General features: G+C 49.2%; 1 protein-coding gene and 1 long non-coding RNA gene across 2 annotated transcripts; one reads left to right on the forward strand and one right to left on the reverse strand.

Moving 5' to 3' along the window:
- Positions 1–157: 157 nt before the first annotated feature.
- Positions 158–8201, forward strand: LOC130149718 (uncharacterized). Its single transcript, XR_008821991.1, has 2 exons — positions 158–506; positions 3261–8201. It is a non-coding gene; the product is annotated as an uncharacterized LOC130149718 (long non-coding RNA).
- Positions 4818–27979, reverse strand: ADA2 (adenosine deaminase 2). The gene is made up of 10 exons (XM_056339671.1): positions 27809–27979; positions 26433–26758; positions 23304–23529; positions 16166–16376; positions 12955–13082; positions 11748–11838; positions 11341–11449; positions 10229–10386; positions 9155–9357; positions 4818–8214 (listed from the first exon to the last, which is right to left on the reverse strand). The coding sequence occupies exons 2-10, from the start codon at positions 26743–26745 to the stop codon at positions 8106–8108; spliced, it is 1548 nt and encodes a 515-aa protein (XP_056195646.1). The 5' UTR covers positions 26746–26758; positions 27809–27979; the 3' UTR covers positions 4818–8105.
- Positions 27980–27987: the final 8 nt, after the last annotated feature.

The raw sequence follows: 27987 nt of genomic DNA on the forward strand, positions 1-27987 counted from the left end.
CCGGCAGGCGCTGCCCCGGCGCGGGCGGCGGGTGGCGGGCGGCTGCGGGCGGCCGGATCGGGCTGAGCCGCCGCCATCGTGGTGCCGGGGAAGGGTGCTGCCGGCTGCGGGGGTGCGATGTCCTCGCCCGCTTCGGAGCAAAGGGTTGCAGGTTCGGGGAGAGCTGGGAGAGAAACTGGAAGCGGCGAGGGGCTGCAGAAAGCAGGTGTCGCAAACAGCGGCGAGGCTGGCGGGGCTTGACATGGTGGAGGAAAGGGACGTACGCCGCGGGCACGGGTACAAAGAGCCCTGCAGTGGGAGAGGCGTGCAAAATCCTGACGGGAGAGATGTGGGCAGGAGGGAATGAAAGGCTTAGACCCCTCCAAAGCAACTGCGCCGAATTTATCTAACCCGTTCACAAAATCACAGAACAGGAGACTCCTGAGTGAAGCTGCTCCAGTGCTGTATGGTCCAGTCCTCACAGCTGCAAAGGCATCTCCCGGGATATCGCCTGGTTTCAGTCTAAGGTGGTTACAGCTCACTGCCCGCTATGCACATGCAAAGGATCTTCACTGCAACTTTTTACCTCTGCCAACCGCTGCCCTGCCTTTGCTCAGTCTTTCCTACGCAAACCCAAACCTTGCAGTCTTTTTCCTACAGATCGTACAGTTTTCTAAGACGCTTGATCATTTTTCTTGCCCCCTGCGGCACTGTGTCCGGGGGGCTCCCTCTTCCCTGCGGCGTGGGATAGAAATTTTGGTGCTGAATTCAGCTGAGGCCCTTCCAGACTTGAGGAAAGCAAAACGTTCACTTCACCTCCATGGAGATGAAACAATGTTTGTTTGCTTTCTGGCTAGGCTTGAGATCTGACTCCTGTGATACGGCAGGTTTAACACGTATGACTTTAGGCATCAGTTACGCAAACAGAGTAATTGTTTGTTTTTATGCTTCCATTGCCATGAACACCAACCTTGATTCGATTTTGATCCACTTGAACACCAGAGCCCTTTCTGCAGAGCTATTAAAGCACTGGCGACTCAGGGTTATACACCTGTACAGATGGTTATTCCTCCTTAAGTGCTTTTGCCTTAAACTGAATTACCTACTATTTATTTTACATAATTTCCTCAACTTGTCAGGATGACTTTAATTTGTTAGAAGTGTTTGCAGCTTCTCCCGCTCTGGCAAAATTTATGCTGGCCTTGGAGACATTACTGAAAGTATTTAGTTCCCTGCAGAACTGGGCTTCAAACCTTCTTCCACTAGCACAAGGGAGGCAGTTACAGCTACTTGCATGTACGCCCTTCTCAACTACTGACACACCTGCTTATAAACCGGGGACCTCCAGCTCGCATTTCCCTTGGCTGCTGGTGAAAATACAGCCAGAGAGAGAGGCGAGGGCTTTCTGAAATTAACGACAAATGCAAGAACCTTGTCTCGAGCATTTCTCAGGTGTCCACCAAGTGGAGAAAAAATTTGATTGGTTTACTGTGATTTCTGCCTGGAGTATTGGCTAACGTGGATTTATGGCCTTTTAGCAAACCTACTACTTGCAAGTTAAATGGGTTGGTTTGGTTACCGGCCTCAGCACCTCTCGCCGCTGCAATCAGGCTGTCCGAATTGCATTACCGGGGTCAGTCAGTCCCTTCTTTTTAACTGTAAGGATACTTTTGCCCTTTTCCTGTTGCAAAATAGCTGTGAGAGACACCTAGCCAGTTCCCTATCGTAGAGAGGATTTAATTAGCTTTATATTTATCTAAGGATATTTATCTAGATATCTTTGAAGGGGGGGGGGGATTCTCCCCCCGCCCCGGTTACGGGCGGCGCTGAAGCCTGAGGCGGCACTGCGGGGCGCGGGGCCCAGCCGCCATTTCCCCTCGCACCCCCCGCACCGGGCGGGCGGTTTCTCACCTCACGCTGTTCGCGCCGCTCAGGGGCGCGCGGCGCTGCGCGGGACGGCGCCTCCCGGCGAGCCCGGCAGGGGGCCCCGCTGCTCCACGGCGCGGGCGCGCGGGGGGGGGGGGCGGGGCGGGGCGCGCGGGGGGGGGGGGGCGGGGCGTAGCGGGGCGGGGCGTAGCGGGGCGCCCGCCCCTCACCTGCGGCTGCAGCGGCCCCCCCCCCCCGCTCAGCGGGTAGCAGGGCTCCGGGATGGGGATGGCGATGGCAGTGTCTTACTGGATGGAGGGGGTGTTGTTCTGCTCCAAAGTGAACTCTGGCAATGCGGAGCAATGGAGGAGCAATTTCTAACCTTCCCCCCCCAGGTGAGGTGCTGGCCCTGCTAATGCCGTTTGCATGCTTGGCAGCATTTTTCCTCTTGCAGAACACTCGTAGCAGAAAGCATTGGTGTGGTTTGTGCCACCACAGCACAGGGCGGGATGTTGGAGGTAGGACCTGGGGTTGGGGGGGGATTTTATGGCCACTGTGACTCCGACACACAAGGGTTGGTGGACAGGGCAGCCATGTTATCAGCCAGGGTACCCGCTGTTGAAGGTGTGCCCCCAAAATATGTGTCTGCTCCAGTGAGCATTCCCAGTAGGCTGGCAGAGCAGCTGTATTTGTTTTTGCAAGGAAGACTGTCCAGCAGGCTGAAGTTCTTATTTTTAAACCAACACGGAGGGATTTTGCCAGTGGTTGGGCACAGGCGGAGCCTGGCATGCACAGAGGGACCAAAAGCAGCATGGCTGCCAAGCACTGCACCTGACGGTACCTGCTATGGCTGCTGAGCCCCCATCTTTCCAGCAGCAGGAGGCAGGCTTTAGCCCATCATCCCTATGCTAAATGCCTGCCCATGTAATTTTCCCTTCAAGAGTCAAGACTTTTTCTGGGACTCTACTAGGAACTTCCCATTCTGCATGTTATACATGGACAGACCACAAGATTTCTTCTGCAGGCACATCTGGCAACAGCCATGTCCCTTAATACCCCTAGAGATGGTCTGTCTGCTCTTCTCACACCAGCCCACAGGAGACTCCCTCTTCTTCCCCTGTCTACACCGTACTTAGATGTTTCCTCCACCCCCTTTCATAGCTGCCTTTAAAGACAAGCAAAACAGGCGGTTGCCCACAGCCTTCTCCCGCGGGTTCCTACGTAAACCCTGCATCTCTGTTTTCCCTGGACTCACAGCCCTGTCATCACACTCCCCCCACCCCCCGCCTTCCTGACCTTCTAACATCCCCCTCAAAAGCAGCTGTACCTTCCGTCTCTTTTCTTACAGCAGAGGCTCTAATGGCCTGAACCAGCCCTCCCCCCCTCAGTTTATCTCTTCTCTTTCTCTGCTGCAGCCTGCTCATGGAATGATGGACAAGCTAAAGGTTGAGAAAGAGAAAATACAGTAAAATGCCTTTCTTATCCTGTAATGACCAAGGGGGAGGACACAGCCTGATAAAAATGACAAGCAAGAAGAATCAAGAGCTAGACCCTTCACCTGCCTGTCTCTCAGAGGACAGAAAACACTTGATAGACCTGCCATGATTGCAACTGCTGCAAGCCTGAAAGAAAGGAATTAAGTTCTGAGTCAATTAGAGCTACAGGTTTCTGGCCAAAGAAATGTCCTTCTGCTGCTACTTGTGAAAAGACTAATCCAGAGACTTACAGGAGAAAAACCTGAAGCAGGCTGAGTGTTGGGACCTAGCAGAACACACATCTGTAGCCCTGTGTTCTATGGCCAGAGGGCTTTGCTTAGCATCTGGTATCTGCATCGTTCTGCTGCAGTGATGGAGGCCCACACAACATTTAGATCCAGCTGCTGTCTTGGGCCTATCTCTATTTTCAACCAGCTACTTCACTCCTCTGTTTTTACTGGCATGAGTTTTGACAGCCACCACTAGTGCTGGATCAGCCATTTCCTGCCGGTGAGTGACCAGGAGGCAAACATTTCATTTGTTAAAGTGCTCCAAAGGCAGCCTAAGCTGCTCCGCGACAAAACACTGCTAGACCTGTGTGCTTCGAGCAAAGCCCCATCCACCTCCCCTTTAAACAAATGGAACCTGAGGATGCCACGGGGAGAGGTAGATGGGGGAGATAATAGGCATAAGGCTTTATGTATTCCTATGGCTGCTTGAAGTAACCATCACAGAAACTTCCATGGATTTTCTACTCTCCTTCCTTGCTCCTTAATCTGGATGGAGACTGAAAGGGGGCTCTTTCTGCTCCTTTAGGTCTGCCCTACTCAGCCTCCCACCACCCCTGCGGCTGTCTCTAGCCCCCCTGCTTGTCCGAATACCTCCTTTACCAGGTTTGCAAGTTCGCTAGCTGGCCCTTTCTTCCCATGCTGACCACCAGTACTTCAGGCAAAGAGCCTCAGGTTGTACCATGTAGTCAGCTGGTGCTGCACGAGGCACTTGCCAGCTTCAAAAAGAATGGGCTAGTCACTCTTCTCCTTGTTTCCCTGGGTTAAAATCATGCTAAGAGCAGGTAGAATGACCTTCAGTAGTTCCTTTTACTTTCCCGTGCTGTAACTGCCACAGATACGGTACTAAACTGTAACAGGAGAGGTACCACAAGCAAATCATGTCTGTCTGGTGGTCTCTGTATGAAAACACAGCCCTTGAGCTGGATGCAGCTGCTGTGTGGTTTGGGGAAGGGGGGGGCTGGAGGACTTGTGTCTTGTCTCTGCCAAGTGGCTTGGGCTTGACTCCACAGCGTGTTAGCCCCATGGATCAAATTGCCCTTTGCAGCATGCTGTGAAGACATTTCAGACTCCCTGATAACTGTACTCCAGGTTAAGTGATGTGAAACATCCCCCTCCAATGCACACTCCAAATTAAAACCTCACGTCAAACACAGGCATCCCCAGTTCTTTTTAACTGGGGGAGGGAAAATAAACCCCACAACTTAAAAGAGGTTTAAAAATTTAAATATATACTATGTTCTGAAAGAGACAGGCAAGAAAGCATTATGTGTGCAATGTATTTCCCAACAAATGTGAGCAGGGAGCCAAGGTACTGAGGATAAAGGAATGGACTGGAAGCAAAATCCTTGAAAAGTTACTGCGAATGCTCAAAAGCTGAGTCTCAGTGAAGCTCCGCAGCCAAATTTACCCAAAGCTTTGAGGATATCTGAATGGATTGATCTTTCTTAACTGCTGCGGTCCAGCCTAAATCCCTCCTTTTGTGAACACCTGCAGTCAGAGAGGTGAGAATGCCGTCTGGGTTTCTCCATTTGTACCTTTCTCCAAACAAAGGCTCAGTCTAAGGCAGAGTTGATCCCCAGCAGTAAAGCAGGCTGGCCCTCCTGTCAGACTCACTAAGGCCCTAAGAATGGTTAAAGCCCAGCTACTTCCCACGAGGACTTTTGGGAAGCCCCAGTCACCAGACATGGCAATGCCCTGTTCAAGGAGGAGTACAAGGAAGGCTACGCCACTGGAGTCAGTCTTGATCCATCCAAGAAAGATCAATCCATTCAGATATTCCATTGTGGTTCAGGTTCTCATTTAAAAATATGTGATCAGGATGGAAAAGCTTCTGCTATCTGACCAACCCCAAGAGGAATACCATCAGCAGAAGCAGAGTCACTAGGCTAGTCACAAAACCAAACACAGCCCTGTAGAGTCAGGCCTCAACTTTCTGAGGTTTTCACCTTAAGATCACCTCAGACCTGTATGATTTTAAACCCCAGTGATTTTTGTGCTGTAATTCCAAACAGCGTCACCCACTGATGGCTCCAGACACCGGGCCACATCACGTCGCAGTTCCTGATGCAAAGTAGGTAAATGGCCAAGCGCACAACAGGCTTTTCCTGGGAAGGCAAGAACAAACTGGGCACAGCAGGTAAACTGGACCCAGCAAATGTTTGGCAAACAGAAGATCTAGTCACGCTGCTAGCATGGGTTATGAGGAGGGAGCACTACAGGTAACCAAAAAGCCATCAGTTGGTCAAGCCCTCAAGAGACCGTGCTCGGCAAGAGCTGAAACCTTTCCACAGCAGCAGAAGAGGAAGGGACATGGGTCAACCCGTATTGAGGAACCCAGCTTCTCCCACACTGGCTCTGTAATGATTAGCTTCACCTTGGCAGCAAAGAGGCTTACTTAAGGGAGAATCAACTCAGGGCAAGTAAAAGTTCTTCACCCATCCACATATAGCAAAGGCAAAAGATCAGGGAGCTGAGAGGGACATGGCTTTGGGTCACTAGTTAGCAGCCAGTCCACCTGTTTGCAGCAGTCTCCCTCAGCAGCATTATAATTTCCCAAGTCAGCATTTATAATCTGACCATGACCAAAGCCTACCTTGGGGACTTTAGACTGCGCTCTGTACACAACATCCGTGGAGGAGGAGGGAAGGTGGCTCTACTCTGGCTCCTCCTTCAGTATAAAGCTCGTCAAACCTGCATCAAGGCCCGGGATTTAAGCCTGCAAAGAGCAGCTGCTGGTGCTGCAGAGGACGGTGTGGGGCATGTGGGCAGAGAGCTGGAGCAGAGGCAGCTGTGGCTGTAACAGGGCTGGGGGTGTGAGGCACTGAACCCTGCGGGTTAGTGAGGTCTGTGACTGAGTTCTCGCTTGTTGCTTTCTGTGGTTTGTGTTGCTGACTTTTGCAATATAGAGACCTTTGGTTTCTTGTGGTTTTATTTGTTCCTTGTTGTGGGGTTTGTAGTGTGGGTTGTTTTGGTTTTTTTTTTTTCCCTGAGATGACTGGAGGTGAACTTGCAGCCTGTGAAACATGGGCAATTTAACATGGGCTGCGCAGCTTGATCTGCTTCTGTAGTGAGTATATTTGCCTCCTGCTAAGGTGTTTTAAGCAAGGTCAGTGGAAATAAACACTATGGGCAGCCAGCTTGAGACAATTAGCAGAAAACAGAATGAGAGCCAATTTGCCCAAGCTGGTCAGGTCAGGAAATGACAGTCCTCACAAGCCTGTGGCTCAGAGGAGGGAGATGTCTTTCAGCGGGAACTTCTGTAAATTCTCCCCTGGCTGATGCAGACCAGCATAACTGTACTGAAGTCAGGGAGAGACACTGGTGGATCCTGGCTGTGTACTTGGGATATGTGTGCCAAAGGATTTTGCTGAATTTATTTAGAATCCTGATGAAGATTTTTTTTTTTAATCTAGCTGCAATTAGTTTTTTTCCTGATATTTTGGATGATGTTAAGAAAGGGAATTTGCTTGTCATGACACTATTTATTCTGTGTTTTCTGCAATACCTTTTTGCTAAAGAGCTGGAAACTACAGAGGTCGAAGTGACCACTATGGATATCCACAATGTGAGAGTAGCTCTCTACCAGGGTGAAAATCTGTCTAACAGGCTGAATGAGGGCACATTTGCACTCTGAGTTAGGCAGCAAAGGCTGGTAGCAGAACCCCATGAAATCAAAAGGTGTTTCCTATAAATGCAGAGGCCTTATGGTAATATGGCCCAGTGCAGGGGGACAGTTTCAATTAAGCTGGATGGAGGAAGCCAGGATGTTTTTTCTCAGCTGAAAAGTGTTTTGGCTTCCTTCTGACCAGAGGACAGGAAAAGATTTTGCTTTGGGAACTGAGGCACCTCTTCTTGGCTTTATGATCACTGTGCAACCAGGCTTAAATGTTCTGGGAGCAAGTTCCATCAGCTCGTTTCCAGCCATGGTAGGTCCTGAAATAGCAAACATCAGACCTATGACTGGTTCTTCGACCTAGCAGTGCTATTTTGGCAGCAGGCCCAGGGTTAAACATAACAAGAGTAATTTTCAGTCCTTACTCTCATGAAGGTCAGTGTCCCAAATGGTTGGATGTTTGTCTTAGCTGTTTCCGGACAAGGTCTGCATTTTGTAATGATAAGGTGAAATTCAGAGGTCCTCATGCTGGCAGTCTCCTGCTAACTCTAATTAGAAAGCCTGCTTTTCCTAAATAAGGATGTCAGGATTTTGGTCATTGCATTGCCAATTTTTAATGGTTATGACTATTTTGAGTGGGGTGTTCTTTTGTTGTTGCTGTAAGGGCTCACTGTTCCCTTTTACCTCCAGCCCATGACTTTCACAGGATAGTTCAGCCCATTCTTAGCCTTAAGCCTAGCTTACCAGAATCGCCCATTGCCAGGTGAGACTTTGAGGTTCATTCATCTGCTCAGGTCACATGGAGGAAGCAGTCTCCCTCTTAGCAATAAGCCTGGCTCGCTCTGGCTTGCCAAATGCCTTCTGAGATGTGTCTCCTCCCCTCTAAAGCTCCCTCAAAAAGCTATCAGAGAGGTCAGCCACAAATTGGTCCCATTTTTTCTGCCAGACATCTTTGGCCTTGGCTTTCTCATCTGGTAGCATGGCACTGTATCTGTGAGGAGGAGAAAAGTCAGTATCAGGCAGGAGACAAGGGGGCAGCTATTTCAAGATCAGTGACCAAAATGAAAAGGCAGGAAGCAGCAACAGATTAACCCTTGCAGGGCATGCCTACACTGCACAGAGTAACGTAGTGTAAAGAGCTTTGCACTCCTGCCAGCTGGGCTCGTGCTAGAACAAGAAGTGTCATAGCCGGATCAACAGCTACCGAGTCCTGCACCATGAGGACAAACAGCTCAGTCTGTGTAAGCTGGAGATCGCTGGGTGGCACCCAGTGACTAGTACAGAAGAGACAGCACTGCTGTTGCTTTCAGATGTGCCTTGGGCTGGGTCCAAATTAGTAGGAAATAAGAGTATTTGTTCTCTCCCTGGCCATGCGGAGACTTGGGATTGACACAAGGACTGTCATGGGATTTGGCAAACAGACAAAGCTCTTGGAATGTGTAGAAAGGCCCTGGGCACCACATTCAAACTATTTTGGGACATTCAGAGCTATCCAGATAAACAGAAGAAGTGGCTAAACACACACAAGCTACATGCTGGTAGATTGTTTTCCTGTGTTTCCCCAGCTGGCCATGGCAAATGCCACAGCAAGCCAAGTTTTGGCAGAAATAGACAAGCGATACGAAGACGTGAGCTTTCTCCCATAACCAGAACCAAGTGCTGGAGGCAAGTTTGCAAAGGATGGAAAAGGAGGAATGAACTGAGACACCGAGTTAAAGAAAGGCACTCAACGGCATGGGCAGGGGAGCCTCAGGGGCCCGTGTGTCCTGCCCTTGGAGGAGACATGCAGAGGAGACTTTGGGTTAATGGCAGCCCAGTTCACGTGGCAGAGGAGACTCTGGGGCCAAAACCAAATACAATGGGTTTCCAGGGAGCAAGCTGATAGTCCCCTTAGCATTACTATGGCTGGATGAGAGAGGCAAGGAACTTACTTTATGGAGTTGAGTGCAAGTTGTTTTAAGGTCCTCAGGTCGGCACTCATCCCTCCGATGGCCATGAACACCTCATAGAAGTCATAGGAGACTCCCTTTGCCCCAAAGATAGGGGGATCATCGGGGCTGATCACAATGGGGTGTCCTTCAGCCATGAGGACAGCTGCAGGGTGGCTCCGCAAGTCAGCTACCAACAGCAGGACCTTGGCGGGGAAGGGTGGGAGACAGCATCACATCAGGTTATTGCTGTAGCCATGTTTGCATTACAACACTCGTCGTACTTCATACCTGCTATAGCCGCTTCTGTCAGCAGGTAGTCATGAGGGAGGAAGAGCCTCCAGAGGGCTGTTCAGACTGTGTTAGGCATTCTGCTCTGAAAAGCTGCAGAGGGAGACTACTTGTCTCCACTGACTATACAAGGAGATGAGTTTCTTAAATTAATCACCTAAATCAAGGCCAGTGGGATGAATAACTTCTGCTTATTTATAACAATTTGACTGTGAGCATTTCAGGAACAGTCTTCTGGTTATGTATTTGCCATGATGCCTAGCCCAGGGCATCTGGAGCTGGTATCAGGGGTTCTCTACCTCAAGGCTCACACCGGTACATATCTAGCCCAGGGCATCCTTTCTGCTGCATCCAGGGGACAATGGGCAGCACACTAATGTGTTGCAAAAGAGTTCTCCATGGTTATGAATTCTACAAAACCAGAAGACTTCCAGGTACAATCCCAGCTTCTCAGCCTCTGGCTCTCCTGGCTTTGAAGTATTTTCCACTATGTCTCTTCAGGCACCTCCCTGGCTCTGGGCCTCATCTCCCCTAGGGAGGACTGCCTTCCCAGGTTCCTCTGGACAGGAATTTAAAGGATTTTGAACTGACTGGCATTACAAACCTTATATATACACAGCATGTGTCTACATAGTAGGCTGCAGTGTGATGTTGTGCAAAGGAAACTGAGCCAGCCTGAGTGCGACAAAACGTCTAGCTGCCCCCAGCTCCCTGCTGGTCCTCATTGCTATGGTAAAGTCCCATTCCAGTGTCCCAGCCCCAAGACCTAAGCTTTTACCAACATACCTGGTTGGAGATAGGACAGACTTCTACAGGAACATCCCTCTTCAGAGACAAGCTTTTGGCTACAGGGTGTTTAATGAGGGCAAGTCCATGGCCAATCCGACTGGTATTCAGTAGCAATGCATCCAGCACATTATTGTCTACAGAGGTGCCCTGCCAGTCTGAGTAGAGGCAAGTAAGAATCACTGCAGTGCTATGAGCAAATGTATCTTCTCAAACAGCTAGATTATTTTGTTAACAAATGTCCCAGTTGCAAGGCAAGAGGGTTGCTTAAACTCTGAGTTCCCACTTTGCATTTTCAGTGAAACAGGAATCCAAATTTGCCCAGGACATTGCCCAGCACAGAGATACCCACTCATCTCACCTGGCTTTAGATGTCGATAGTATTGCTCTTACAGCTAAGCTAATCATGCTCATCTCCATTCATAGCCAATGGAGAGAAGTAATAATTTCTGGGGAATAGCCTGTGTATTATGATGAGATGCATTGTGCCTTAGAAGTGCTTGTTACTGTCCATGGCTATAAAGTGAGCCTAGAGTTACAGTTCAGATGTAGACATCTTCTCTGTAGATGCCAACATGCAATAAGCATAACACAAATTAGACACAACTGTCATGCATGGTTAGGATAAATCCCACCCACACGGACTGAATAATATATTGCTAATAATGCATCGCCCCAGGAATGAAGGGTGACAGTTACTTTGATGAGTGTATTCAGTTAAGACCTGAGGCTGGCTAGACATTCCTTCACCTTAACATATAAAATAGTGGTTGAGGAATTCTGCTGCTGCTGCTGTGGATGGGAGGTGAGCACAGCTCTGAGGAGGAAACAGCTACCAGCAATAATTCTTGCAGCATGACTCCATGTCACACAGAGGGCAAAGACGCTGAGCAACATGAAGCCTACAGTCAAGAGCAGGGAGCAGGTAGGGGAGGCGCCATGTAGGAATGCTACAGCAACAAGCTGATATGGGGAGAAGCATAGGGAAGACCACTTATATATACATGTATACAAACACGTATCATCTTGATACAGCCAGGTTTGCTGTTTCTGTGCTTTGCAAGACTTCTTGCCTCTGCAAGCAATAACAGGCCCTGAGTCCTCATGCTTACCAGTCTCGCCAGCATGGAAAAAGTATGGCAAGTTGACCCCCAGGGAATATGGCATGGTCAGGGCATCCTTCAGGTCCCATAAAGAATGACCTTCATCCTCATTGCCAACCTGGGGGAAAGAGGAAAGGTGGTTTTGAACATGCTCTGGAAGATGGTGGGACTCACAGCTGTATATCACCAAGTGCCAACTGTACTGAAATTATAGTGCTGTTGGGTAGGGAGTTGATTCAGGGGATTTTGTCAACTGCCCTCAACAAAATCCTTAGTTGAAGGATTTGCGATTCATTTACAATGATTTCAGCAGAGAAGTAGAGGATTTGGTTCTGGTCTAAAATGTATGCCATATTATACATGTAGTTATAGTGCATGTCTAGGGGTTAACACAAAGCCACAGAAGAAATAGTTACCAGGTCGAAGCCTGCCACGGTGTCTGGGAAGCGGGCTCTGAGAGCCATGGCAGTGACGATGGCTTCTTTAATCTGGGAAACATTCAGCATCCTAAAGAGCAAGAGAAAGAAAGCGGTGCAGAGGCTCACTCCCACAGGCCTGCCTTGGGTTTGAGTTGTGAAATGGGGCCCCCAGGGGTATTTCCAAAATGCAAGTTGCTCCTGAATCTGACAGCAGCTTCAGGTCTCCAGAGTAATAGCAGTAGAAAATTGATATTGTGAAAGGAAACCCCTGAATGACCAGGAAATGCCTGGCTAGACCCTGCTGTCACTTGAGTTGAGGCATGCTTGTCTGACTCATTGGCTTTCCCATATACCAAGCAGGGAACGCAACAGCATGGAGAAAAAATGTTTAGATTTTTTTTTTCCTCTCAACGGTTTTGCTGGGAGGTGGGATGGTAACTGCATTTCAAGAGAGCTTTACATTTAGAATTCTTCCAGTCCTATTGAACTTCAACATCACAGTGCTTTTTGCAGACAGACTCTGTCCATACCCAAGTTGGCCAGAGGCAAGCCAGCTCTGAACTGGGAACAGCATCGTGCCGAGCTGGAGTGAGTAAGTGCTGCTGAGAGGTCTGTTATATTTGCTCAGGATCACCTCACATGACTTCATAGCATCTGGCTGACTTGGAGAACAGCCTTGTGCCCGCCTGCGAACAGCAGCATGAACATACCATACAAAGGCTGCCGGGAGAACCGCATTTGCAGGGTTCCACAAGGACCTTTGCAATACCGAGTGCCCACACTCGGGTACTGCCATCACTGCTTCAGCTTCCGTAGAGAGGGGGAGTACCTCTAGGCTTGGGAAGAGAGCGTGCACAGCTTGGACACGCACACACTCGAGCAGCCCTCCCCTTGCTCATTCCCGCACCTGAGGTTCACAGACGCTTGTCTCTCTGGCGCACGCCATGAGCTAACCCTGGTCGCTTTGCACGTATGCAGACTTATATAGATGATTTCTCATCCTTAGCCTTTTACATGTGCCAGGGAATGCTCTGGGACTCGACACCCTGGGTCTGATGACACGTGGGCACTGCTAACCGACTGTGGCACTTCAGCCCAGCCCTCAGCATCGCTTCTCCTGGCCTGGACCCCTCTCCCCCACCACCACCTCCACCATAGCACAGCCAGCCATGCACAGCCACTCTTAGCCTCGCTCAGCCTCTACCTGTGTGCTGTAAATATAATTTTGGCTCCAAGAAAGTCAGGGTGCTCCTTCGTAAACTGCCTGATCACTTCCTGGTAGGTTGCCACGGACCATGATTTATTGTGCCGGGTGCCATCCAGTTCATACACCTGCAGGATGAAAAGCACATGGCAAGCAGAAGTTGGAAGAGGTGTTTCACTGGAGGGTGAGAGAAATGAACTAAAGAAAACCTTGGGAGAAGCAATGTGCTGCGGTCCTGGCAACAGGGCAGAAAAAAGCCGTTAAATCTGTGCAGAACATTTTCTTCTTGAAGCCTTTACCAGCTGGCAAGAACCAAGGAGTGGTTTTCCTCCCTCCTATGTGATACAAGAAACAAGTTTCTCCATGTTCAGACATGGCAAGCGAGTGCCCTTGAGTACCCAGAGGAGACCATGACCCCTTACTCACATCTATATCAAATGCTGGAGCGTTTTGTCCAGCCGCCTGGCAGCTCACATGCGCTCTGTGCCTTGCAGTGGCAGTCTGTCAGCCAAGGCAGCCCCAGGGCATGCAGAGGTCTGAGCTCCATAAGCTACCAGCTGGGCTGGGCTTCTGCTCCCCTCTGCCAGAGGTTTGCTCCGTGACCTTAAGTCAGTCATTTAGTCTTGCCATGGTTTCCCAGTTCTCTGGCTGCAAACTGGGAAAAATAATCCTTTTGGCATGCTCTGTCTCATCAGCTTTGTGAGTTCCTCACTACCAGGGCTATACACAGGGCTTTTGCCCTGATTTCAGCGGGGCTGTAGACCCTGCATGCCCCAGTTGATACTAATCCACAAAGGCCCTGCCTGGAGTCACTCACAAACAGTGGCTGAAATCACTCCCGTCTGTTCCCTTCTTATCCTTTTTTTATCCATATCTTCTCTCTTTCACCCTTGTCCTCCACCCTTCAGCTGGTACACTCCACCTTCATACTTTCCCTTCGGTGCTGCCCCTTGCAGTGATGCTCCTCACTAAGCCCCCACACCCCATCACGCTGTGGCATCCCCCTCGCAGGCACCAGCAGCCGTGGGGTGGCCACAGGCGCTCAGAGGGAATTTTCCCCTGCTGCAGCCCATGGGAATGTGAGACTTTGCACAGCTGAATTTGCAAACACAGCTGGGTTTGGGGGGCTTTTCCACAATGTTTGCTGTTTCGCACTAAATCTCAGCTTTCATTTACTTTACTTCAGGGGCTGCTTCTGGCGGGCTTTGCTGTGAGGCGAGCTTTTGCAAGTGTCAGCGCTGTTGGCCAAACCTTGCAGAGGATCTCCAGCCAGACAAGCACCTCGCTACTCCTGTCACACCCTGCTCACCTTGACTTTCACAATGAAGTGTTTCCACTCCCTCTCCCCTGCTCCAGCCCAGCTGGCACTTCCCTGCCGGCACTGCCCATGGGAGCCAGCAGCCCGGCATGCCCACAGCTCCTTGCAGCGCTACCTGGGCTTCAGGCAGCCTGCCCGCCTGTACCTCGCAGCACCTCAAGAAAGCCCTGGGGCTCTGGAAGCTCCCATGCCTGAAGCCAGCATTAGGGGCTGGATGGGAAGCAAATCTTCCCTGCCAAGCCTCTCTTCAAAAGACATTACAACCATGTCTAAGGGCTGCCGGTAAAGGCAGGGTATTTTCCAGTCAGGCCCACGCGCTTGTATCATTGCAGAAACTCTTGGCCCGGAAACCTGTGTAACCTGGGAGGATGCCAGCACTCACGCTGTCTCACAGCACAGGAATTTTGACATTGTGTTATATTCTCTTTCCAGGTACCCCAAAGACAGATGGTAACTGAGTTCCGAGCAACTGGCCCATAACCAACCCCCAGCAAAGTAAGATACATATAAGCTTTGTGGTTTTCTCCACCTCTTTTTTTTTTTTTTCTTTCTCTTTTCAATAAACCCTTCTCATCTCGGGCATGACAGAGTGCCAGTCTGCAGCCCTGACACTGAGACCTGTTTTGCTATGGGGCCAGACAAAGCCACAGCAAGGCAGGGTTAGCAGCCCCACTCTCCAGCTGTTGGGGGGAGGCATGCACAAAGCTAGATCAGCCTCCAAATTTGTCACAGCACCTGCCTGTCTGCTGATAGGGTGGCTGCAGAGCTGCCCAGCAGCAGCGGTTCTTGCTGGGGTGCAGACATTCATCTGCAGTAAGCTGGAGCCCACGAGCCATTGCATGCAAGGGCAATGGTTTAAGGAAGTTGCTAGCAGGCACGTTTGGGAGTTGGGCCATAAGCAGGTCATCAGTATGGCTGTGGTGCCAGCAGCAAGCTGCTACCTGCATTCCCACACACAACCCATCACCACCACCTTGTCCTTCAGCTGCTGCTGGATGGACCTTGCACAGCAGCTTTGCTCCCCTTGCAATGGACTGTTAAGAACGTGGGGGTAGGTGCTATGGTAAGGAGCAGCAGCCCCGGTTCATTTGATTTCGTAAGGCATTTGCCTCTCTGACAGAGCTCCCACCCCCATGGTGACCCATTTGGAGCTGGTCTGGAGAAGTGTATGGAAAAGGTGTGCCTGTAGTGTCAAAATAGCCACTGGGAAAGTGGGAACCATCAGAGCCAAAGAACAGTGGTGGGGTCTGCTAGTGCTTGGGAAGGCGGTGAGGCAGTGTAGGGCTGTAGGACAATCTGACCAGCTCCAGCTGACATGCAGAGAGAAAGGCCTAAACTATCACTACCGGATTTTAGCATTAGTGGCAATGAAAGGAGCAGTTGTATTTCACGTACATAGCCAAATTTTTATGTTGTCTGCATAACTATGGAAGACTGTGCTTTGCCAGTTGGTTTACTAGCCTGCTCAGAGAAATCATTCTGAAATAAGCTGTGGATTTAAAGTAACTATTCCAGAATAAGTCTCTGTTCAAGATGGGAAATTGTTCCAGAAGAGCTGCTACAGAACAGGTGATTCTGGTGCAGACAAAGCCGAGATAATCTTCCCAACCAGCAAGTTTTCAACACAGCTCTCAGTCAGCCTTTACAACGCAGTTTTGTGCTGTTGCCACAGTAGGTATCTTCCTTAGCCATTAAGAACAAAGCATCTCTCACTTTCAAGCCCTTGCCTATGCAAATCTCCAACAAAGACCTTTGAATATGATCAAGGTTTTCCAGCATCCTTAGAAAGGCAGGTATGCAAACATCCAAAAACTAAATTCAAGATAGGGCTTGAGAAAACTTATGGAAAAATAAGGATTTAAAAGAGTACTAGAGAAGCCAAAAAATACGTACCGGAGGCAGGATAGCTCTTATCTCGACATACTGTATGTTATCTTCATAGAGCTCCAGCAGCCCCTGGTAGAAATAGGCCTTGAACACAGGTGCATAGCAGATAAGTCCAGAGGCAATGAGGAAGACTTCTTCAAATCTTTTCCAAATGAAAGTCTGAGAAGGGTACGCCAGCTCAGGGGCATCCGTCACCAGGGTCAAGTTTCTCAGCAAGCTGTACAAATGGAGAAAGAGAAGAGGAAGAATGAGAAGAACAAACAAGACAACTGGCTTTCAGTATGCAAAAAGCCGCCGGCTGGCAGCTGGGTGTTTCGTGCAGGAGGAAGGAGGTTTCATCCGAGACAGGTGTGAGTTTTGTTGTCAGAGCCCAAGCTTTGTGGACGGACGTGACACCCTCCCAACCCACCTGTTCCGGGGCACAGCAGGGCAGCGGCAGTGCTGAAGGAGGCACGTGTTCTTTGCGCAGGACTAAGAAAAGGTGCAAGGCTGTTCCTGCCACAATAGGGGCCCAAGGTCTAACTCTGAGCCTGTTGCTGCTGCAGTGCAACCAGTGTAACAACAACTGGTGCAGCTAGGAAGCATTCAGGTCATTTTTCTGACACCTGTATTTACTCCTCTAACGACTAGTACAGGTAATAGCTGACAGGTAAAAAGGCATATGCTACTTGTTGAGCTACAAGCAGGGTAAGACTAGGTGTTCAAAACTTGCCCCTTCCTTTTATGAGGGCAAAATCTTGAGGAGCAATAGGGTTATGAAAGCAAGTATGATGTTTTTATATTGTAAGAATTGCACTCTGCTACCCAGGGGTATCCTTAATCCAAAACTAGGCTAGTACATTACTCCTGCAGACAATATATTCTCACAAACATCTCCAATGCATGTAAGGAGTTATGACACCCAGTCCTCTGTTCACCACCTAAAGGCAGACTGAGTCTCCAGGAGATGCCACGTACTGGGAAACCATCAACCTACTTACTAAGCCTGTAACTTGCCCTGGTACCTTCATATTGTCAAATTATGTAACCTAATATAAGCAGGGGGTAAGCGGCTGTGAATCAAAAATCCTTTTCCCCTGCCAGTGGTACAAGCTGATATCCTGCCTGCCTTGCTGATAACTTCTCCAGATTGTCTGCTGGCAAACAACTGATAAGAATCGAAGGTCCGGGCTCTTCCTTAGTGGGACGGAAAGGTATTTATTTCCTCCATAGGCTCAGCTGGCATATAAGCCTCTTTCAGAAATCCAGAGATGCGGTGGGTAGTTTTATCAAGCAGAGTTTAAGGAAGCCAGTAATCGCAAGATTATCTAGTGGTGGGTGACAGCTCGCACCCTGTGGTGAGTGCCTGTGCCCCAACACTGTCCTCTGACAAGCTGATAGCCTTCATCCTGCCCCAAGCCTTGCCTCTGGTAACAGCTCTCCTCCTGCTGCTGGTGGCCACCTGAAGAAGAGTTTGTAATACATTTCTCAGGCCAGTAGGCAAAGCCTAAATGGCAATACGGGGGCGATCACCTTCATTCCTGGGTGGACAAACTGAAGCCATCACAGCAAGCTACAGAGCCAGTTGCTTGCAGGCAGGTGGGTTTACCAGTCTGGCCAGGCCTGATGCTTATCTCGTGTCAGGGACTAATCAGATTCAGATAGAAATACCTTCAACCATGCTTCATCTTTCATCTGAGTATATTGTTTCCCCTCAGTAACAGCTACTGATCTTTAATAATGCTTCATGTTTGAAGTTTTGGCCCTCATCCTCATGCAGTGCTCTGCTCTGTTATATGGGAGGTGTGGGTTTGATTTGTACTCCTATTATCTTCTTCCAGGAGGCTTCTGTGGATGGAATTAAAAACCTCCTTCCTACAGATGTAAAATGTGATCTGGTCCAAACTCATAAACTAAGACATCCCAGGCAGGGACATCCCTTTTGAGTTCCTCCATCCTGCCCATAAAACAGAGCCCATTCCCCCAGCATTTGCCTCTCTAAGGACCCTCTCCCAGCGGCCGCAGTTTCATTTAGTCTTCACTCTGTTAATTTCTTTTCTGGGAACAATTTTAGAAGCAAAACTGTACATAAAGAGATGCTCATACCATGTTAAGGATGAGATTTTCAAATGTCAAACAGGCAGGAAAATTCAGAGTTCAGGTTTCCACAGCAACTTCAGCTCTGCCCTCCCGCACATTACAACAGGGGCTTTGGTGACATATCACAGGACATGGGGTGACCCCAGCTACTGTTCAAGCACTCCATGCAACCAAAGGAGACCAAGCTGGACCACGGCAGGGGCAGGTGGCGTTTCGGGTGGGCAGCAGGGAGTACGCAGCAGTGGGAGACACCACAGCATCACCCTAGAAACCAGGAATGCAGGAGCCAGGGGCATCTGGAGGCGCTGATCCAGCTGCCAGAGCTGCGGTGGAGGCCAGCCGCCGGCAGAAAGGGTGTGCTGCAGCTTAGCAGGGAGGGGAGAGGAGGTTTGGTGTGGGAAGAGCTGGGGAAAAGAGACTTTTCCCTCCCCTCCTGGCCAAAGGGCAGTTCCGTGCCAGCCCCGCACAGCGGCGGAGAGCACCTGCCTGAAGCCAGGAGCCGAGTGGGGCTGTTCCCACCAGCCCTGCAAGCACCGAGGGAAAAACCTCCCCATGGATCAAAAGGCCGTGCAAGCCCGTTCTCGCCACCCCACGCAGCTTTGTTTCAGATAAGGACGGGCGGTTAGTCGGGCTCCCACCGCATTCTCCCCTTGTCCTGTGAGAACTCAGCTCCTCCAGCAATGAGTGCACACAGGGCTCCGCTCCCTGCCTTTAAATCTAGCTGTACAAACTTGTAGTTGTTTACTTAGCCTGTGCTCTTGGGCTAGAAACAGCAATAAATCCCCACACTGCCCTGCTCCTAAAAGCACATAAATCAAATCGTGCATTTTTTATAATCCCCTTTCCTTTGAGACTGATTATTGATCCCTATAACTGTTGAAGATTTATTGCGTAATAGTGATCCATCCTTGATAACTGGATAATCTCCTAAGGGTTCAGGGGCTTTTGCCATCAGTAGCTCATGCAGATGAAGCAAAGCTTTCTAAATACATTTTTTTGCTTCTTTTCTGGAATGGGCCTTCACCAGTGATCAGGTGCAGACTACAAATAGCCTTCCGTGTCATGTCATATATGCACTGAACAATGCTATTGCAATGCATATGCCCAAAGGGGCACAGCTAAAACGACCAGCTAAGGATTATTTATTTTCAGCTGTGGTTTTGCTTTCTCTTTTCCTGTTCTTTCTCCCCTAATTCCTTTACTTTCTTGTGCTATATAATGCAGAAGTGAATGGATTTGTTGCCTTGTTTTTAAAGGGATTCTTTCTCCTGCTTCTTTTTCTTTCTCGATGGGTAATTATAACCCTCTCCTCACCGTAGTATCTGAATGTCTTCCAGTGGTGCATTAAATAGTGTGACTAACATCTGTCACATGTGGTTCATTCTCTTTCTCTCTCTCTCATCCCTTCTTCTTCTCCCCAAGGGGAGACTTGTAGAGGGAGTGGAGTGCTTTGTTTCTGTAGTGCATTTTTACTCCTTTTTTTTTTTTTTCCCCCTTGTAATGCACACACTGCCCTATTTTTCTGTGAGATAAGGCAGTTGGAGGGCACGGAGGGGAAGGTGATGGCGGTCTGGGCAGCCACTAGTGCCCAGGGGAGTTGTCCCCGCAGCCTCGGCCATGGTGTCAGCTCCCTCACAGATGACTTCATCCCGGTGATAGAGAGCTCCATTGGGCCGTCTGAGCTGCGCCGTCAGGCACGGTCTTAATCCTCAGGCTACTGATGGGGGAGTGTGTGCGGTGGTATTTTACAAATATCTGGAATGTCAATGCTGTTTCCCTAAATATCTAGGGGCATACTCTTGCTTTGGAGATGCTGGACAGTATATTACATCTTGAGGAAAAAAATGGCATTCTCCCATATCATAACTGATTGTGAAGTAAATAAGTGAGGAATATTTTTTATTTTAAATCTCAAAGCAAAATTCTCTTCCATTTTCTGTCTCCTGGCCTGTGGTCTCCTGACACTCATAATAGCATCCTTCTGGAAGCTTACCAGTAACAGAATACTCCAGGGTCTTGACCCATAAGACGTGTATTTTGAATAGGAATGATTAAAGCTTCTTTTGAGGGAAACAAACATAAAGACTTCCATCCATAACACGTATGTATATGTATGCATATGTACCTAAAAATGCAAACAGCAAAAATGTAATGCAGATACCTCTCTCCCTTACCCCTTCCTGGTCAGGAATGCAGTAAGGTGAAAGAGGTGCAGCCTCTCGGAAACATTTCCATTGTTCCCTTCACATTTGCTGATCCACCCTGTCTTGCATGAGAGCCCTTCCCTGCTGCCATATTCCCTTGATACTTCCCTGAAACCACCCAACTATCCATCCGTTCCTTCCTCTGACATCTGCTTTCTCTCAGCTTGTCAGTGCTCAAGGGCAAAGAGGAGTGCAGGGAAGAGGTAGCCTGGGATGCACATGTTCAAGAGACTGGGAGAGTTTCCAGAAACTGAGAAGCAGAACAGATTGGGGCCTATTCCTGGCTAGAGACCTATTTCCAGACAGCCAAAAAACATTCCTAACCCCTAGACTAGTACCCGGGGATTAGATGAAAATAGGAGGGGAAGCGCTTCAATGTGGCTGTTGTTCATGTTTGCACATTATGTGAAATGACTCCTCTGCGATGTTGTGGTGATAAGCACAGAAGGGCAAGAAATGAAGGACAACATACTCATTTGAGTAAGTCCGAGCACCCAGGATGCAGGACATCCAAGTACGTACTTGGCTCTGGCAGGCGTTTGCTGAGGAAAATCACTTCATTGGTCTCTGCCTCAGTTTCCTATCTGCCCTTGGGGAGACCCCTTGTAACAGCATCTGTCTTATGTCCCTGTGCAGTGACTGCCACCCTGAAGTCCTGCTCTGACTTGTGACTACGAGGCATTGTCAGACAACTAATACAAAAGAAGAGGAATGTGATAACACTGCCTCTGAAAAGAAGTTATGTTCCCAAACAGGAACATCAGGAACCAAATAATGCACAGCTCCACCATCCCAGGTGTATAGGATGCCATGGCCCCTAGCCTCAGCCAGAAAAGGACATCACACTACAGAAATGCAACCAAAACCAAATATAATGAAGCATTGCTCCTGATACAGTTCTCAAATAGCCAGTGCAATTGCTTGGGCTTTAAGAAAGTGAAGCTGTTTCAAAATGCAATCTCTTGCACATTATTTACTGGTCTCCTGGTGGGGTTGAAGAGAGCTGGTGCTGTGGTTTTCCCTCCTCATTGCTCCCAGTAGAAACAGAAGGGAGATAATGGGGAACCAGTTTTCTCTCTGGAAGACATAGATAAGTGACTTTTCACTGGATCTTATTTCTTCCATCATCTGTCAGGGCAGTTGAGCTTCAGGATATAAAACATCAAGAGTCCTGGGTCTGGCATTACTTTCCTTCTGGACCTCTGTAGGAGAGGGGTGGTGGGTGCCCTGGCGAGTCAGCTCCCTCTGCCCTGCCCCTTGCTGTTGTTGGGGAGGGAAGGCAATACCATGCCAGAGGTCTGGCAGCTCCTTAGCTTCCCAACCTGACCTCCTTCCCAGATCTCTAGGGCACAGATCCCAGACAGCTTCCTTGTGGAGGAGATACCAGCTCCCTAAGAGTTAAGAGGACTCTATTTAAGAGCACACACCCCCACTGAAGAGCACTACAGTAAAACCCATCAAGTTTCACTTAGGAAATGCTGTAATTAGGGTCACCTGCATCTCCTTGATCCAGCCCTCTCCTCATGTGTTGGCGTAGTGACACTGTCTGTAATTACATGACACCCCGTACTATTTTTTTACGCAGGATCCCAGCCCCTGGAGCGCTGTGGATGGCAGTGCCCTCTGAATGGATCACTACTCAGTATTATCCTTTGTCCTCATCACTCAGTGTCTGACTTCATGCATTATTTAGCATGCTCTCTCCAGCCCCCTGCACGCCACACAGAACTACGTGCTGTCTCCTGGCCTTTTTGGCAGCACTTTGTCCTGGGATCAGTGGCTCCTGGATGGGGAGACAGGGCTCCCTTTTCCTTGTCAGCACCGGCTGGAGGGGGAGCCAGGCTAATCCCACCCCTAAGTGGGATAAGTAAGTAAATAAATGGTAGGTGGCTGCTGAGCAGCCAACTAACACCTGGTCCTGGTCCTAGGCTGCCAGCAGTGAAGGTAGGAGTTGCCTGCAGGGAGGGAAGCTCCTGCAAGGGAGCGATGCCTTGGGGAACCGTCTGAAGTGTGAGCTCCTGGACAGCTGTAGGAGGTCTCACCTGTAATGGGAGAAGCTCCATCAGCAGGAGGGTGTTGAGTGGGGGAAAAGTGTTACCAGGCAGAGGACTTGTATGTAGGGCTCACTGGCTCAGCCAGTGCCCAGACTGAGACCTAACCCCTTACCTGAGGGCAGGAGGGCATGCTGCGGTTCCTGGTGCCTGAGGGTCCTGTTGGGAATGAGTGCCTTTTGCTTCAGTATGGTGAGTACCACTGGGGTTTCAAAGGTAGCCCTCAGAAAACAAGGTTGGTGTTTGGAGTAGGAGGTTGGGTTGGTTTTTCTTTTCTTTTGGGTTGTTTGAGGGGGGTTTTGCTAGTGTAGTAACTAACACGAGTAGTTTGCCCAACTTCTTGCTCTGAGAGAAAACAATGACTTTACAAATTACTTTTCTGATGTGGGGGAGAGCCTGTCCATCAGCTACCTGACTTCCTCATATCCTGTTCCTGGGTACTTCAATGAATGAGGCTAGTCCTTTCACATACAGCCCTGTCCCCCATGCTAGGAGTACATCCAGCCTGGCTGCTGAAGAGAGGTGGGAGCAGGTGGCGTAAATCTGCTTAAATCAGTCTTCAACATGTCTATACAAAGGACCAGAGTGAGGTTGTACAGAAAACTTCAATTTTGATGGTCTCTCTGGTGTACTTAATGCTTCAACCTTCAAGCTCTTACATTGCTATTTGCTTGTTCTATGTATGCAGCCCTACATGGCGTTCCCCACTTCCAGAGCAGCAACCAAATGGGAAAGCTGGACCAGAATGGTCCTGCTGGCTACACAATGCTATTGTGAGGTACTGGTAGGCTTGCAGCTCTCTCCACTCACCTGCTATCAAACTCTGTCACATTGCGCAGCTGTTGGCGGTAAGTCTCCAGCAAAACCCACTGGGAGCACTGGGCTGGCACTGGGTGAGGAGGGTGAGGCTTGGAAAAGTGAAACCGAACAGTGCCCATGTGGGTGAAGCAGATGTAGCAGTCAGGGAGGTAGGTGGCATTGTACACCAGCCAGTCCATGCTCAGGATGGCATAGTCATGCAGGTGTAAGACAGCACCTGTTGGGGGTAAAGTATATCCTAATGAGGCAAGGCAGCTGAGAAGAAGGAACCAAAGTTTAATGAGACAATAGTTTGAGTTTGCCCATCCAGGGGCATCTGGAAAATGCTTCTAGATGGCTGTGAGTGACCTCTCCCAGCAGAGACTATGGGGCTGCTCTGCCTCCCTCATGCTGGGGATGTGGCCCCCTCCACATCAAACACAGGGCAGGCAGAGCATGACAGCTCCTGCAAGCAGAGGGAGGGGGGGGGAATCAATAGGGAGCTCTGCTTCTCCGCTGGGATGGAAAATGCTCAGTTATTAAAGGTCTTTCAGACAGACTTTGCTGTGAGCTGGCTCAGGCCCCACTGATTTAAAGAGGAACTCGCACAGTAGGTGGCAGTTTACAAGGCATGCTAGCTGACTGGCAGACCTGAAGCAAGCTTCTGTATAGAAGCCATTTGTATCCCAGCCTCAGTTTTTCCACCTAGTCTGTGTCTATCCTTTCATCTCCTTGAAACTCTGGCATATACCAAAATCCCAGACCATGACACACCAGGGAATTGCACTCAGATGCAGAAGTACAATCTACTTCTACGCCTTATCAAAAGCATGCTCACTTATATCGTACATCTGCTGCTGGACAGCATGAAGGGCCTCTGGGATGCTCCGTTATTGTGCAGTATGTTGGCAACTGCCAGTCTTCCTGGCATAGGAAGCATCCTCTGCATGCTCACCTTCCTCAGCCCATCCTTTCTCTTTGCTAAAATCTCCCCTCTTGTGGAGCTTTCTTATTGGTGCTTGAACTAAACTTCACATTTGTAAAGAGAAGTTACAGTGAGAGCTGAAGTCTTACAGATTATGTATTTTGTTAGTCTAGGGGAGACATCATAGTCAAAATAGCTTTGGTGTCCTTAGGGATAAAGAGAGAACATAAGTAGCAAGAACAAAACAAAAGACTGATATGTTTGTGACGTTAGACAAACTTCAAGGCTATAACTTAGAGTGGGCTAATATAATACAGACTATAATGTCTATAATCTTCCACTACACAGGGTCTGACTGTTAAGATGTGAGTGACTGTGGTTGCCACTCTCAACAGAGCTAGTGTAACAGAATGGGCATGCCACAGCTCTCTAGATCTGACCTTCCTCTCACTGGCAATGCCATCCTCTTTCCTATGTGAGCAGCAACAGAAATTACAGTAGTGCATGAAACAACAGCAATTTCCAGGGGCTCTGATCAAGACCGAGGCCTCTAAGACTAGGTCCTACTCAAGCAGCTACAAGGATGTGATCTTAGCTTTAAAAACTTATGGCTCTTACAAAGATTCTGAGAACTCATTTTAATATATGGATTAAAAAGTTCTAATTTTTTTTTTTGATTCCTCCTTGGTATCAAAGATATCCCATTGGAGGTGAAGAGGAGGGTACTTTTAAATTCCTTACTGTTCAATTCAGTAATGGAAGTGATTAGTATATCAGAATTGTCATTATCCTTATGGTAACATAGGATGCTGCAAGCCAGGGTTCCTCATCCCATACCAGAGGCTGGAAGGGACAAGCTGGGAAGTGAGAAAGATTGTTCTTATCCACATGCCAAGTGTCAAGCCTTGCAAGTGAAAAATGCCGTTATGGAAAAGCTGACCCGCAAATCTTCCAAAGCAGGTCAGCAGCCATGTGGGCAAGGCCATGGGATTCTGAATCTAAAAAGGGACCACCTGGAAGAGTGAGCATAGTGGTCAGAGTCGCAGGAGTATTGACAGTGTTTGCTGCAACTTTCTTGTATCTTTAGTTAGAGAAGGCACCTTGTTCAAATACTTCCTTACTGAATCAGAGATGCAGAGGGAGAAAGCAGTCAGTCAGGAGTCAAGGTTTCCTCCTGTGATCCCCTCAGCCTCCTGCCTCTCTGCTGAACTGCCAGCAGGTCAGGTACATGGGGACATTAGGCTTCCTGCTACCCAGCCTAAGTGATTTAGATTTCACCTTGGCTAAAAATATCCTCTCCCCCTCTCCATTGCAATGCAGAGTACTAAGCTCAGACGCTGCTGTGTCCCAGCTGCTCATTGGAGGATGTGCCATCCTGTGCAGTGAAGGTATTGGACAACCTCATGCTGCTATCTAACCTAAAATGGTCCAAAGGCCTTTAAAACTGTGTGTGTGCTTCAGAGTACAGAAACCTCTTGGTACAGGGCGTGGGAGCCCATTAGCACAGCCTGCTGCACAACAGGGGAGAAACAACAGCTCCAAAGATGAGAAATACCTGCCTTTACAAGCAGAGATCTCCCATAAGTACACAGACCAGAACCTGATTAAGAAAGACTGAGAGAATACAGTAGCTTTTATATCATACTCTACAGGTCACATCAACACAGGCTTTGACTTGCATTCAAGTAAAGAAACTTGTACTGCTGGAGACAACACCTTTCTCTTCTAGTGCCCCCAGACTTTCTAGTAGACTTCCAAGTCTGCTACAGGACCACCTGCAGAAAGACTTACTGGGGAATACAGCATTTCTGGCTAAGATGTGGGCTAAGACAAAGGTTTGTAGCATGTCTGTGGTATGTGTATGTGGAAAAAGGAAAAGCCCTGGCTGGAACATGCAGAGCATGCATCTGATGTCGTTTTCTCTTTACTTCCTCTGCCCTTTCTCCACACTTGAAAGGCTGAAGGATCCGTATTGTGAGTTACACCAAATGCTACAATTGCTGGAAATGTGTATTCATCCAGTCCATCCCCCTCTTCCTCTCTCCCACTGCCCCATCCCCAAACTCGGAGGCAAGGCTCTTCCTGGAACACAGCAAGCACGATTTACAGCTCTTGTAAGCTTGTCTGCCACACCTCGTGCTTTGTCCCAGCTCTGCCATAAAAGCAAAAGGCAAGAGGAGGATGAATAAGATGAGCGACTCTTAGGCCAAGCCTACCTTTTGGCATGCGCTTTAAGATGCTGAACACCGCACTCTGATCAATGAGGTCTTTTGCCCGAAAGAAGTGCATGCTTGGAGGAAATCGTCCCATCGTTATGGCTGTCGCAACCTCCTTCTTCTTGAGGTTTACAAGCTTTGTACTGAGCTGCTGTTCTTGTCTACTCAGCACCAAATTGCCACCTGTCTGACAGGCTTTCTCCTCCTGCATTAGGGAGTTCCGATCCTTCCAGAGTGGGGTGGGAAGGCAGAGGGAAGCCAAATTCAGGAGAAAGCATGCCAGCCTTATGCCTTGCCCAGATGGAGGCTTCATCTTTGAGCTGCACCTAGGAGTAGGAGAAGATTGGAGCATTAGCACAAGTCAGAAGCTGACATCTTAGTAATGACCCATTGGGATATTAAACCATTGGCCCATCCTGCAGAAGTAGTGGGTTAATTGGATGCTCAGTACTGGGGGGAGCATCTGGTACAAACATCCCTCGTATTTAGGGTCATGCATCTGTACGCTCCCTGTGATGCTGATTGCACACAGCAAGGCTGTGGGCAGGGTGGAGAAGAGATACTGCTCCCTGGATCAGGCTGGCAGCACATCATGTAGACCTGCACTATGGCAAAGGTCTAGCTCTGGGATGGGGGGATTGGTGAGGTCAGGACTCCACCTTGCAAGCTGGGATGGATCCCCCTCAAAAGAAGGGGTGCTGGTGACAAGGTGCTAGCTGTGCTGTTAGTGTCCCAGGGAGGGAAGCAGGGGGCCATAGCGCCTGAGGTGCTTTTGGTTTTTGCTTGAGCTAATCAGATCCTGATTCCCTACAGTCAAGAGAAGACCTTGTTGCACCCTTATAGTAACATTCCAGCTATCAGAGGGGTTAATTTGCAGGGAGAAAACACAAAGCTTCCTCTGCAGTGACCAAAGTGTGTCCCTTCCCTGCAGTTGCGGAAGAGAGAGGACAGAAGGGAGACCACGGCAGTAGTAAGAGATCACAGGAGACGGGCACATGAGAACTCTGCCTTTCCCAAAAAAGCACAGCTGCAACATAATCCTCCAACGCCAGGCTTTACTGACCCTCCACACCAATCTCTCCAGATCTAAGCAGGCTGGAGAAAGCCTCAACATTTTGAAACGGTCCCCTGTGAATTACATAGCAAGTCCCTGCTTGTGCACGTATCTTTTGCTTCCAGTCTCTCCTCCACCCATGGGGCCACCAGGATGCCCTCAGCCCCATCAGTGGGTCCCAGGAGACAGGCATGCTGGTGGAGCAATCTGCTGGGAACAGAGGGGGGGTAGATGCAGCCCTGCATCAGGCCTGACTCTGAACTTAGAGAAAGAAACATCCTAAAAGGTGCTATCTTATCCCTGGTGAGACTGACTCACTTACTGTTAACTTTCCTTCTCCTTGCATCCAGAGCTCATCCAGCTGCTGCCCGAGAGAGCAGGGAACAGTTATCTCTTGCGAGCCAGCACTGTTCCAGCAGAGATAAAGAGGCAGGATCCGTCACAGCGGTGCAGAGAGGCACCCGCCAGCGCAGACAGTTCCTCTTCCTGTGCTGCTGCTCT

Source organism: Falco biarmicus, chromosome 5 (genome assembly GCF_023638135.1).
Source record: "Falco biarmicus isolate bFalBia1 chromosome 5, bFalBia1.pri, whole genome shotgun sequence".
Classification (NCBI taxonomy): Eukaryota; Metazoa; Chordata; class Aves; order Falconiformes; family Falconidae; genus Falco; species Falco biarmicus.